Consider the following 11,860-nt stretch of genomic DNA (forward strand, 5'->3'; position numbering starts at 1 on the left):
ACCCACCTCTACCCCATTCACCTCCAGTCCGATCAGAAACACCTATCGAATGCATCCTTCCACTTCCACTTCCTTCACCTTTTCTTCTTCACCATCACCCGACTCCTTCGGAGTAATATTCCTGTCGGGCTCACGGCATGACTACCCCCATAAAATCGGTCTACTTGCCAAAGACTCTTCACAGAAAGTATTTCTTCAACTTTTCATATTGTGCACTTTATAACAAACATAGAAATGTATAACTTCTTTAATCTCCTGATTGAAATGTAATACATGTTTTGCAGTTGAGAGAGCAGTACTTGCAAACACACTGGTATGGTCCGCACAGAGCCAAGTGTCATTCAGGGTCTCATCTGCTCATATCACAGCTGTTCCTCCAGACTTGACTCCTTCCTGGATGATGAAGAGGCAGGAAGAAGGGTTGACGCAGGGCAGAGGACAGAGGGATGCGTGTCGAGGGCTCGTACTCCAGCATCCTCTCCAAGAGGTAAAACAACTGGTGGTGTTCTCTTCCATGTGATAACAAGTAGTTCTGAAAAGACACAGAGAGGAACGTGTCGTTGTAGGGAGTTAACGTGGCTCATGATTAAAAGTTTGCACCCGCCACAGCTCACCCTGAATGGTTTGCACTTGGCTTTCACGTAGCGTCCGGCCTTGGAGCACTCATTCCAGTCGAGACGCCCACGATGGAAATACTTTTGCTTTCTGTGAAGAAAGGAAATCATGTTTGTTTTCCGGTAAAGTTTGTTTCCATGTGTGTTTTGTGTAACGGTGTACAGGAGTGTGTTACCTGCTCCTTTGGAACATTCTCTGAGGAAGCGGCCCCTGTATGCTCTCCATCATAGCAAGATGCTCCTTATTGTCATGAGTCTAAAAGCGAAGATCATGTCAACAAAATCACAATCGTACAACTTTCAGCATGCTCTGACTTTACCAATACAATCCCACATGTGACCTGGTACAGTGTGAAGCCTTCATAGTATTCAAACAGGATGCATCCGATACTCCACACGTCACACGGGTGACTCCAACCCAGCTCTGTGGGAGAGAGCAGAGGGACCTTCAACACAAGTGAGTCGGACTGACAGCTGGTCACTCCCTGGTCTCAATCAACATCTATTACCCAGTATGACCTCTGGAGCTCGGTAGTGACGTGTGGAGATGACGGCCGAGTGGTGTTCGTGGTCAAAGGTGGCGCTGCCAAAGTCAACAAGCCGCACTGTGGTGTCCTTTATTCTCCGCTCATTGCACTTCTGAAGGAAGACAGAACGTACACAAGCTCACAACGCTTTACTTGGTCGTAAGTAAGCACACCTGTGCTGGTAATAATCCCCTTTTGCAAAGGAAAACTGTGCACATGCAACTATCCTAAAGGAAGAGTTTTAAAACAAAGAGAGATTGGAGAGAAATAACAGAAAGGACCAGAGTTCAGTCAGCTGAACACAAACACACAAGCACACCGACGGTCTGTAGCCAGCTAACTTCAAGCTAACATGTAGAACTTTGCTTTTACAGTTTTTTTGCAATTGCCAAGACAGAAAAACTGGTTCTTGAGCACAATTATTGAAACCACTGACTCATCTGTGATGAACCATAAGCACATTGTCGACTTTACACTAAGTTAGAAATTCTGAAACACACTTTTTGCAAATAACAACACACAGTTATCTACGTCAGACACCTCATTTCAAAGCTGCGGGCTGAATGTCCGGTGAAAACACAAATCAGATCACTTAGAAATCAGAGCTGGAACACGATGAATAGCATTCAGGTTTGCCCCTTGGTGGGCACATCAATGGATGCCAATTTTGCACTGTCCCACTCGGGTCAGCAAACACTACCTGAACACATGTGGGTGGTTCACAGGTTCTGCTGAGCAAAATTTGCATCCAAACGAGCAACGGCAAAGCAAATCTGTGCTCTGCCTGCATTAACCCCTGCTTATTTAACAACCTGTCTTTCTTTCACCCCCAAAGGTCCCAGCTTCCTGCCTGCAGCTGTTTACCTTCTCAGCGTTGTAGATGAGCGAGTAGTCTGAGTTGACAAAGAGGATGTTCTCAGGCTTCAGGTCGGTGTGAGTCAGCTTGTTGTCATGGAGAACTGCAGTGGAGACCGAGGGAGGAGGGAAAGCAGATTGGGACGTATCAGGAGAGAGCCAACGCCCTCGCCTGGCCGAGTTCTTTGTTGGTTTAACAGCCAGACTGTGATAGATTTATAGGAAAATAAACACTGGGGGAAAATAAACTCAGAAATCCTGAATGAAAATAATCTGGATGTTTATGTTTGTCTTTCACTTTAACCTGCATGGGGGAATCGGGACCACTGCTATCATCCTCAGGTGACCCTCTAAATATCTACCTGGCTTGTTCGCTCCTGCACGGGACAGCTGTTATAATCCGCTTACTGTCATCACTGACATTGATCCTGAAGTACAAGAGAAAAAGCAAAGTGGTGTGATGCATGTTGGACTCACAGCTGACGGCGTGGCAGATCTGGAGGGCCATGTGTCGGATCTGGTTCATGGGATAAGGCAGGAAGTTGTTTGCTTTCAAGAAGTCAAAGGTGCTGAGAGACAGCAGCTCAAAACAGATGCACATGTGGCCGTAGTAGTTAAACCAGTCCAGCATCTGCACGCAGTGGCTGATGGGAAAAGAAGATGGTGGTCATTGTTTGGTACAAGCACGGTCGCTCAGTTCCACTGCAAAGAAAACAAGACCAGTTAGAGTACAGTTTAGAGCACCAGGTGAGCTAACAGGGAGCGCTCAGTGGTCTGATCGCTGTAGGAAAGAGAGATGAAAGGTATAAGACATAAAAAGAGTCAAAACTACAAACTACTCACTGTCTGTTGTCTGGATCTCTCGTGCTGATCTTCTCCAAAACATTGATTTCCAGTTTGGCTGCTTCTCTGTATTTCTCCAAGTTCTTAATGATCTTCAGAGCAATTCGATTTCCTCCTCTGTGTGTTAAAACACTGTCGTTAAAAGCGCTAAACACCCATTGCATTGTGGTCCCACTTTCATTATTAGATGTTGCAAAGTATACCTGCTGTGGTCCGAGCATTGCACAACCTTCCCAAAGGTTCCCTCACCCAGAGTATCGACGATCTCATCTGTAAGAGAGTTTATTCGATACAATTACAGCCGGAGCATTTTTTTGCCGCCCCTTACAAGCGATACCTACATCTGTCTTCGAGGACGTCCCCACTTTTGTAGATCAGGTGGCCGTTCTCAGTGTCCCTCTCATTGTCGCCTGCAGCCTCACTGCTGCTTCGCTGGAAGCAAAGGCACATTTATGACAGCTGGAGCAAAAGAAGAGGAGTCTGGGTCGGGATCAACCTGCCTCTGTGCCTTTCTCCAAAATCCAACTGAAGGCTGAGACGATGCGAGTGACACCTGACCTATGGGGTCTGAAGGGCAACGGTCATCAGGTGGATTGAAGACTGATGCATTCAAACTTACATGCAGTCAAATGCAGACGTAGCGAAAGCTAATCTGCATTAAAACGTGCTTCATTTCATGTATTTCTCCAAAATCGCAGACTCTGAATGCAGCTGTGATGAAAGACATTTTTTTTTTTTTGCATCGAGTTTGATCCTGACGACCTGAGTTTGTTCTAAAGGAGGTTAATAAGAAATGTCAAATGACTTCTGGCCTCTTTGGAGGAGCTGAGGCTCTATTTCCATCCGCATTCTGAGACTGTTATTAATATCAGAAGCCCAGCATGTGCTGAGGAGACACTTACTGCAGGGCACGGGCCACGAAATAGACCATACACAAGCGCATGTAAACACACATGATGCGTGGAGCTGGAAAAATAAATTAGGGATTAAACTTCACCACATAGTGCGGGTGATTTCAGGTCAAATGTCGACCATGACGCGGCGGTGAGTGTTGGTAGGAAGAAATAGAAGCAAGAAACAGCAAATGCATGCAGAGAAAATAGAGATACTCACAGAGAGGCAGAGGCAAAGACAGTCCAGAAAACCCTGATAGAGAGAGCACAGTTCTGTCTTCCCCATTATGCAGAAGCACAGAGCTACTCGGCAATGAGAAGAGGATGGAGGGGCGTAATGAGGTGGAGGAGAGAGGCAGGTGAAGCAAAAGCAGGAAAACTAGACGACCAGGAGTTGTGCAGAGAAAAAGCAAAGGACGGGACGATACAATATGAAAGCAACGGCACAGAGAAGCTGCAGGACAGTGAGTTGTGACAAAAGTAAAATAGAGCTTGCGATGCTGTCAACGGAAAACCAGAAGTGAAGAAACGAAGCCGACAGAAGAGAAAATAGCCGAAGAGGAACAAATAAAAGTAAAAAAATCAAACGGACAAAAACAGAAAGCGATGGACAGAAATGAGACGAAGAGACAGGAGGAGGACAGACAGAGCGGCTGAGAACGAGAGAGCTGAGGCGGATGCTAATAATACACTTTGGTCACAACCCCCTGAGAAAGTCTTCAGAGGAGAATCGAGATGTGGTCAGGGGGCGGAGAGATCCAGTTTCACTCATCTTGCTTACTTTTCTCCTTGCACCTCCTTAACCTCTGCAACATGTTGTGCCACGCCTGTCCTGCTCTGCACGCTCTGCACATACCTTTCAATTTACAGCACATTCTTTGACAAAAAAATAACTGACAGAGCTCTTATAAAGACTTTATTTTGGAGTTCATACGAAGCAGCAGGTAAAGTGTTTTAAAAACTAAAAATCATTTCAAACAACAAGACACACCAACAACAAATCTTATGAAGTGATCAGCAACAAAACAATTGACTGATTGACTATTATTTTTCTCTGTATCAAATTGTTTAAATCACGATTTTTTTGTTTTCTCTCTGATGAAGTGAATGGCAGGAAACAGACAAATGATCTTCTATCAGGCTGAACAATGATTTGATGACTTAGTTTGGGAGGCTTGTGGGGACTCGAGGGGCCGTGTGCCCCCTCACGGAGTCAGAGGCACCTCTTGGTAGTTGGTCCCAGGGAATATCAGGATGTCACCATACGGCTGGTCCTGCTCCGCACGCACCTTCCTGGCCGATAAAGCCTCTGCAGACAAGACACAAACACAGAGTTTAAAACGTGCACTTACTGTCATTAAAAACAATAAAAACATGATGGAGGACTTTTACTGGAACTAAAAGTGGTTGAAATATGTTCATTTGAAACCAAATTATTTTTCTATGAACTGATGTACACGACCCCACAGTGTGTTATTGGTCCCTCAGTACCGCCATCTCATTATTGAAGCTTCCACTCGGGACACCATTTGGTATTTTCAAAGATCTCACACAGAATTATGCGTGACAGAGTTTCCTCCACTGTCAATGCTGAAAACATTAGCGCAGTTTCAACATGTGTAGTGAGATGATTGGATGACAACTGAAACAGAGTCCTTACCCAGGAGCCTCTGAAAGGTGTTGCTGACAGTTCTGCGGTCGGCGTCAGGCGGCAGAAGAGACTGAAACAACACGGGAGCCTCTTCATGCTCGGGCAAATCCAGCAGCAGCCTTTAACACACGGGCACATGATCGTACTCTTATAAAACCAAACTTCTCAGCTCGGAAGTTTTTACAGGTTAATAACGGTGTCGCGTTCACTGTCATTACCCAGGAGACTCCGCTGCAGCAATCCCCGGCAACTCGTCCTCCACCTCTGGGATGTCCTGCAGTGCAGAAGCAGACCTGGAGACGACAGACCTGCCAACACACATCTGCCCGTCAGCATCGTCTGCACTCACACTCTTCACATATCTTTCTTTACATTCTTTTGTTTTCTAAAGCTACCTACCCTTCTTTCTCCGATGTGTATATGGGGGAGATCTCTCGAAGCACCTCCCTGTGGTCGGAGCCCTCCAGCAGCAGTGAGCCGGGCTCTGGACAAACACACACACACTTTTGAGGACATTGCATAGGCTTGTATTGGTTCCCTGGAGGCTTGTCCTAACCCTCAACCATAAGTGATACATGCCGAACCCCGACCTCTGACCTCAGCTTCACCTCAGGGAAGACATAAAAGCACTTCAGCTTGTGCTGAATCATTGAGGAACAACTTCACCCCCAGTTTAACACAAACTAGCTGTCTCATGGTGTACCTGAGATATCAAACAACTCTGGTTCTGCCACACCTCTGGGGACCTGCAGTCACACACACACACACACACACACAATCAGTCATTCATTTTGTGACATTTCCCATCTTCTCCCAGCAAAAATTTTAAAAAGCGAATAACCGTCCCTCCACACCTCCTCTCTTATCAATGCCTCGGCCTCCTCGGCCGCCTCGACCATCTCGCGCTCTCTTTCCCTTTCGGACTCAGAGGACTCGGGCCCTCTCTCCCCGGCCTGCAGGTCCGGGCCGGAGACGGGCGTGATGGTCGCAGCCCCTCTCCATAGAAACAGCACCTCTTCAGGCAAGACTTATTTTTGAAAAGGTAACTTGAGTCAGATATTTTAAAGTCACAGTGGTAGGAGCAGATGAGTATGAGGTGTTTTTTTTTACAGGTGTGTTACTCACAGGTGCAGGGAGCGTTGAAGAGCTCAGCAGCAGAGGGCAACCTGTGAGAAGGCGACGGCGGGTAAACTGCTGGTCTGGTCTCAGTCAGAGGGTCGTCGATCTGCTGCTGCAGCACCTGCTGGTCGATCTGCGTCTGCGAGTCAAAGAAGATCAGCTGCCTCTTCCTCCTCGTCTTCACCTTTGGCGAAGGCTCATCCTGGGCATGGGAGGGAGGGAAAGTAAGTTTAAAATAACTTTCCTCCAGCTGTTCGTAGTCCGGGTGTCTCTTAAAAGTAAGAACAACTTCTGGGTTGCCAGGTTGCTGGTGTTTACTCTCCCTCAGTTTGACATTTGCTTTTTGTATTCATTTATTTATCAGAAAAACACCTCCAATAGACCTTTTAACCACTGGAAGTGCAGGCTTGATAGGTTTCTGTAAATAACTACAGACTATGATAACGTGGAAGTCCTGGCCATTTATCAATCTGAATCTGACTTTAAAAACATGGGTGTGCTTGCACCTCCGACTGTAGGGTTGGACTTCCACGTTCCTCTGCTGCAGACGGCGGGGACGGGACCACGGGCCCAGAGACGGGGGTGAGCTGGTCTGACGGGGGTCCAGGCTTCTCGGCGGACAGGTCAGGCAACAGCACGGCGTCCTCGCTAGAAATCATGGTGGGCTGTGACCTGACACATGTAGAAACACAGTCAGTGTGCGCTTGTGTGGATCTGTGTGTGCTGATGTCTCTATCTGCAGCTGGATAAGTTACTCAATAAAGGATCCTGGGGGCTCTTTTGTTCTATCTTTCTCCAGGTCTTCCTCCCTTCCGCCCCTTTCCATCTCCCTCTCTTGGTCTCCCCGTGTCACTTCTTCTCTCGGCATCTCGAACTCCTCTGTTCGAAAAGATGAAAGAAAGACGAAAACATCACGATGTTATCGTCACCCTTGTCTCTCGAGAGAGACAGGAGCTCCTAGTTTTGCCACACACCTTCTGGGAAGTGATCTGTTTGGGCCATGAGAAAGTCAATAGTGTCTGGATGCTGATCGACGAGCTCCTCGCCCTCAAACTAGCAGAGAGAAGAAGGAAGAGAAGGGAGGAATGCAAGTGAAGACCAGCATGGTACAAAAACGTGCGTGTCTTTTTATCAGCGTCTCCTGACAGTCGTACCTCTGCGACAGGGATAGCGACAGGCTCCGTCTCTTTTAGAGTAATGCTTTCTTGAGACGCAGTTATGCCTGGGGAAACTATGGGTGACATTAATGGAAAAAAAAGCCCATTATTTCAACAGCAGGACACAACTAATAAAGCTGCAGTTAAAGTGCTCTCTTCTGCAGAGTGAGATGCAGCGACATGACGCTTCCTGTCACCGCGGCATCTTCCTCTGCCAATTAGGAGGCCGTCTGCTCTGCCCTGACCTGCGGCGTCTCTCTGCCGCTCTGGATTTCCGCCTGGATTGGCACAATCCGAGCTCCGTCTATTCCTGTGACCCGTTGGTATTTTCTGTGCATATCGCTGCACGCAATCCGACATTTTGTACAATGCTGGGCATGTTTTTGCATGTCTAAAGCTGCACAGCTGACTTTTAATTAATGCCGACAATCAAAGAATCGGGACAGGCCTCGTGTATTCCCTCTCAATAGCATTTCAAGCATGCACGCTGTAATCGTTCCTTCTGTTCATACTGGCGTTAAAATATCTTTTCTTAACGTGCTCCCAAAGGGAAACCGTGCTGAATTTTCAACTGTGTCATCGCAATCAGCGCCTGGCCTCTCCCATGTTTCCTGTGCCGTGAGCTCCCCACTCATTGGCCGACGGAGGTTTGCTGAAGGAAGCCGAACACCGTTCTGCTGCACATATTGCAGTGACACAGGACTGGTTCAAATGCTACCATATGCCAATTTATTCTGTTTTCTGGACCAGCAATGATGCCCTGAAGGGATCATTATTTTCATGTCATTGCAGCACATCAGGTCATCCTACCGCTCTCTAGTGCAGCAGCAGCAGCTGGACTCATTTCAGGATGCTCAGGCGATGTTTCTCTCAGATACTCCTGACCCATCTGAAAGACAGAAGAGTACACTCGGTTTATCAGCGCAACAGTGTTGGCTACGTGTTAAATCTCCTTCATTGTCTGGGTATTTGGGTACCTGTATCAGGGTATTGGGACTGGGTATGGGCTCCTGCATGTACATCACGCCGAATAAAGGGTCAGGAGCTCCTTCTGCCTCCTCCAGCAGAGACAGGGCGTCAAGAAAGTCCAAAGATGATCTGAGAGACATCGGGCCGCCCAGCAGCAAGAAACAGGAGTCACTTTGTGCTTTTAAGTGCAGACTAATGTCTGAAATGTTGAGCACCTGTTCTCACCTGCCGTGACCATCCATATCAATTTCATGGAACGTTTTCTGTTTCACCAGCTGGCCCACAACGGTCTGAAGTTCCTCTGGTAGGACACAAGTCATATTACTTATCAGAACCGAGGGAAGGTCTAAACTGACATCTGTTTTCACCCCTATTGTTAACAATCCGGACTTCCAGCCTGGGTTGTCTGCTGCTGGTTTGCAGACGGTGCGGCAACAATGAAATCAGTAGAATGGAGGACTTATTTGAAGACAAGGCGTTATATATTGCAGTGCACAGCAAGAATTTACCAACGCGGAAAAATCTCCTGTTGAAAAAATAGTTGTTTCTAACAACTGGAACGCTGTCAGTCAGTCTGTTCTATGAGGCTGTGAGTTCTGCACGTTACAGTTAGGGGCACAAGGCAGAATGAGCTACCTGTCACAATCCATGAAGAAGAGAGGAAAGACATCCGGAGACATGCCAAACCAGTTTCAGTCTGGGATTGCACATGGAATGCATATATCACCCAACTGTAGACATTCTCTAAGATCTACTCCTTCACCAAAGACAAGAAAATGATGCTCAAACTTCTTATTTTTTGGTCATTTCATGTCTGGAACTGGAGAACCGTGTCCCTCGTCCTGGGGCCTCCCAAGCTAACATGCAACATTAACAAACAATACCAGATGATACTGTGTTCTTACTGAACATGCTATTGCAGTGGAGTAATGAAAAAGTAGCAACTGTTAAAGACTGGAAGCGAGCCTTTGGATTTAGCGGCATTAGAATACCTTTCATTTAAACAGACCATTTCTATATAATGTGGGAACCCTTCCTGAACGAGAACCAGTGAGAACCAGTGCACATCTCTTTCCTCATCTCTTTCCCGTCTGTTGGTGACTTCTTACCCAGGAAAATAGCACACTGTCGGTGGTAGACGAGGATGACGCCATACTGGAGCTGGGAGGAGAGGTAGAGGGAGAAGCGAGGTCGAGGCAGACCAGCTCGAGGGGGCGGGACCTGCGCCAGCACGTAGTCCATGATGTCATCGCTGTATGGACATGAAGCTTCATTGTAACTGGACAGATTCACAGTTCAGCCAATTATACATACGGGACAGTGATTACTTCTTACCAGGTTCTTTTGACGTTGACTTCTAGGAAATCTCGGCGAGTAACTCTGATGCCTTTTGTAGCAACCAGCCTGAAATGGACACGGAGCATTTGACATTTAATCTGTAACCTCTTGAACTGTAGGTAGCAACTGTGATTTAGGTTGGGACAAGTCTCTGATGTAAACCTTAGAACACACACACACACACACACCCCTCTCTTGTATAAGGTACAGTATGGAGGCCTTTCACGCTTACCCAGGTTTTTACCTCTTTTGCTCAGCAATTTAAAAAAAATTAGAAAAAGCACACAACTTGTTATCATTTACAGCATATGATCAGAGAACTGAAGGAAAAAATGAAAGAAGCCCAACTGTCCAAAACACCATCCGATCTGAGACAGCCTTCATCCATCAAAGCTGAAGCTGTGTAAGATTTTATAAAGTATATTTTTGTCATTGTATTCATATTGCTGAATATTCATATATTTGCTCATACATCAATGCTCTCTAAAATAGTTTTTCAAGCAAAATTCCTGCTTCACATCATAGACAGAGCTCAGTTTACCATTGTACAGGACCAAAGTAATGTTTGTTTTTTAAATTGAACAAAATTGAACCCAATGTTGAAAGCTAACACGTGCCAGAAACTTCTTTGGCATCTTTTTCATAATAGTATATAGAGTGTAATAATGTGCACATTCTTTGTTGCCTTTAAAAAAAAAAATCCTGAATCATTATGTTTACGTCATAACCTCGATCAGCCTGCCCTGGCAGTATGTACTTCATTATGGTAACGCCAATAAAGCAAAATTAAGAAGTAAAAGAGTTTCTCATCACAGCAATAATTGCTACAAGCTTACATGCCTTTTTGTCTTCTTCTCACAATGTAACCTTCAAAGCTCATCTTCAAAGCTGCGGTCTTAACGGGACTTCAAAGCCTCAGCCTGGTTGTTTTGCTTGCAGGCTGTGTTGCCAGATCGTTGTTTTCTTTGCCACAGGTGCACCTGCACTCTGGGCTTTTTTTTCAAACTATGTCCAACTGTGTGCGCTCCAAAAAAGCATTTTATATGATGAGAATCTAGGTTTAAAATAGTATTTTAAATACAGAAATATGTGCGTTGGTTGTACACGCTGGGCAATTTTTCCCTAAAAGAACAAAATGTCTAGAGTTAAGAGTTAACCCTTTAAACAGAAAAACGAAACAATATGCATTTAAACAGCCTTTACATTAGCGTTAATTATTAAGATGTCAGTCTAACGTTAACGTTACTTCATTTGGTATTTACTTTACTTTTTTGGATTAAATGACGGTTGTGACAAAACCTTGAATTTGAGTGAGCTTGATTTTATATTTAAAGTGTTTGAAGGACGCATTTACGAAGGTTTTAATGTAATATTCAAAAAATATATATAAGACAGCCCAACTTCCAGTCAACAGCAGCGTTGAAGTAAAGTCTCTACAACCTGATGAAGAGATTTACCATTAATAATACATTTAACACCCGCAGACGAAATCAAACCACGAGTCATCATAACTTCACATCGATTTAAAATAGTCGAGATATTATTTTTACTCACCAGATTGTAGAGAAACATCCTGAATGTCGCTTCAAAACTGTGGGATAGTAAAACATTTTAGAAAATCTTTCAATAAACCGATAAAATAGCTGATAAATGTAGTGAATCTACGGTGGTCCAGAGCGGGTTATCGGTGCGCGGTGGCAGAAGACCGTCTGTCGGTTTATTCATTGTTGTTTTAGGAGCCGATTGGTCAGTCTCACCAGAGCTCATGAGAAGAAAGCTACGCGACTAGAAAGAAAGACTCATTACATTTGACAACTAAATTATAACATGATTTTATATTCGTTACAGGAAAAAAAATGCTTGTGTAGCATTAGCGGGATTAGATATTTTTTTT

At 45.3% G+C, this 11,860-nt stretch overlaps 2 protein-coding genes across 3 annotated transcripts; both read right to left on the reverse strand.

Moving 5' to 3' along the window:
• Positions 1-231: 231 nt before the first annotated feature.
• Positions 232-4,400, reverse strand: clk2b (CDC-like kinase 2b). Of its 2 annotated transcripts, none has more exons than XM_079274684.1 (11): positions 3,953-4,400; positions 3,181-3,271; positions 3,043-3,109; positions 2,840-2,956; positions 2,474-2,640; positions 2,006-2,100; positions 1,124-1,253; positions 956-1,038; positions 791-870; positions 615-705; positions 232-532 (listed from the first exon to the last, which is right to left on the reverse strand). In XM_079274684.1, exons 1-11 carry the CDS (start codon positions 4,016-4,018, stop codon positions 350-352), a joined length of 1,170 nt encoding a protein of 389 aa, XP_079130810.1. In that variant the 5' UTR covers positions 4,019-4,400; the 3' UTR covers positions 232-349. The 2 variants fall into 2 exon arrangements, with proteins under 2 accessions (XP_079130810.1, XP_079130811.1); XM_079274685.1 differs by having other exon boundaries at positions 3,181-3,406; positions 3,953-4,035.
• Positions 4,401-4,937: 537 nt separating this feature from the next.
• On the reverse strand, positions 4,938-11,576 carry LOC306782720 (meiotic recombination protein REC8 homolog; the record flags this gene model as incomplete). Its single annotated transcript, XM_079276165.1, has 16 exons — positions 4,938-5,041; positions 5,393-5,502; positions 5,602-5,691; positions 5,783-5,867; positions 6,225-6,410; positions 6,509-6,704; positions 7,009-7,174; positions 7,258-7,381; positions 7,477-7,555; positions 7,657-7,724; positions 8,470-8,548; positions 8,637-8,757; positions 8,854-8,929; positions 9,738-9,880; positions 9,964-10,032; positions 11,521-11,576. 16 exons carry the CDS (start codon positions 11,574-11,576, stop codon positions 4,938-4,940), a joined length of 1,752 nt encoding a protein of 583 aa, XP_079132291.1.
• Between the last annotated feature and the right edge of the window lie 284 nt (positions 11,577-11,860).

Source organism: Melanostigma gelatinosum, assembly GCF_949748355.1.
Source record: "Melanostigma gelatinosum genome assembly, chromosome: 9".
Classification (NCBI taxonomy): Eukaryota; Metazoa; Chordata; class Actinopteri; order Perciformes; family Zoarcidae; genus Melanostigma; species Melanostigma gelatinosum.

Bases quoted from the DNA above. Each gene is read 5' to 3' on its own strand.
- clk2b (XM_079274684.1), bottom strand. From the start codon at position 4,018: ATGGGGAAGACAGAACTGTGCTCTCTCTATCAGGGTTTTCTGGACTGT. The intron at 2,641-2,839 runs GTGAGTAGTTTG...TTTTCCCATCAG, and splicing joins AGAGATCCAGACAACAGACA to CCACTGCGTGCAGATGCTGG. The intron at 871-955 runs GTCACATGTGGG...CTTCGCTTTTAG, and splicing joins AAGGCTTCACACTGTACCAG to ACTCATGACAATAAGGAGCA.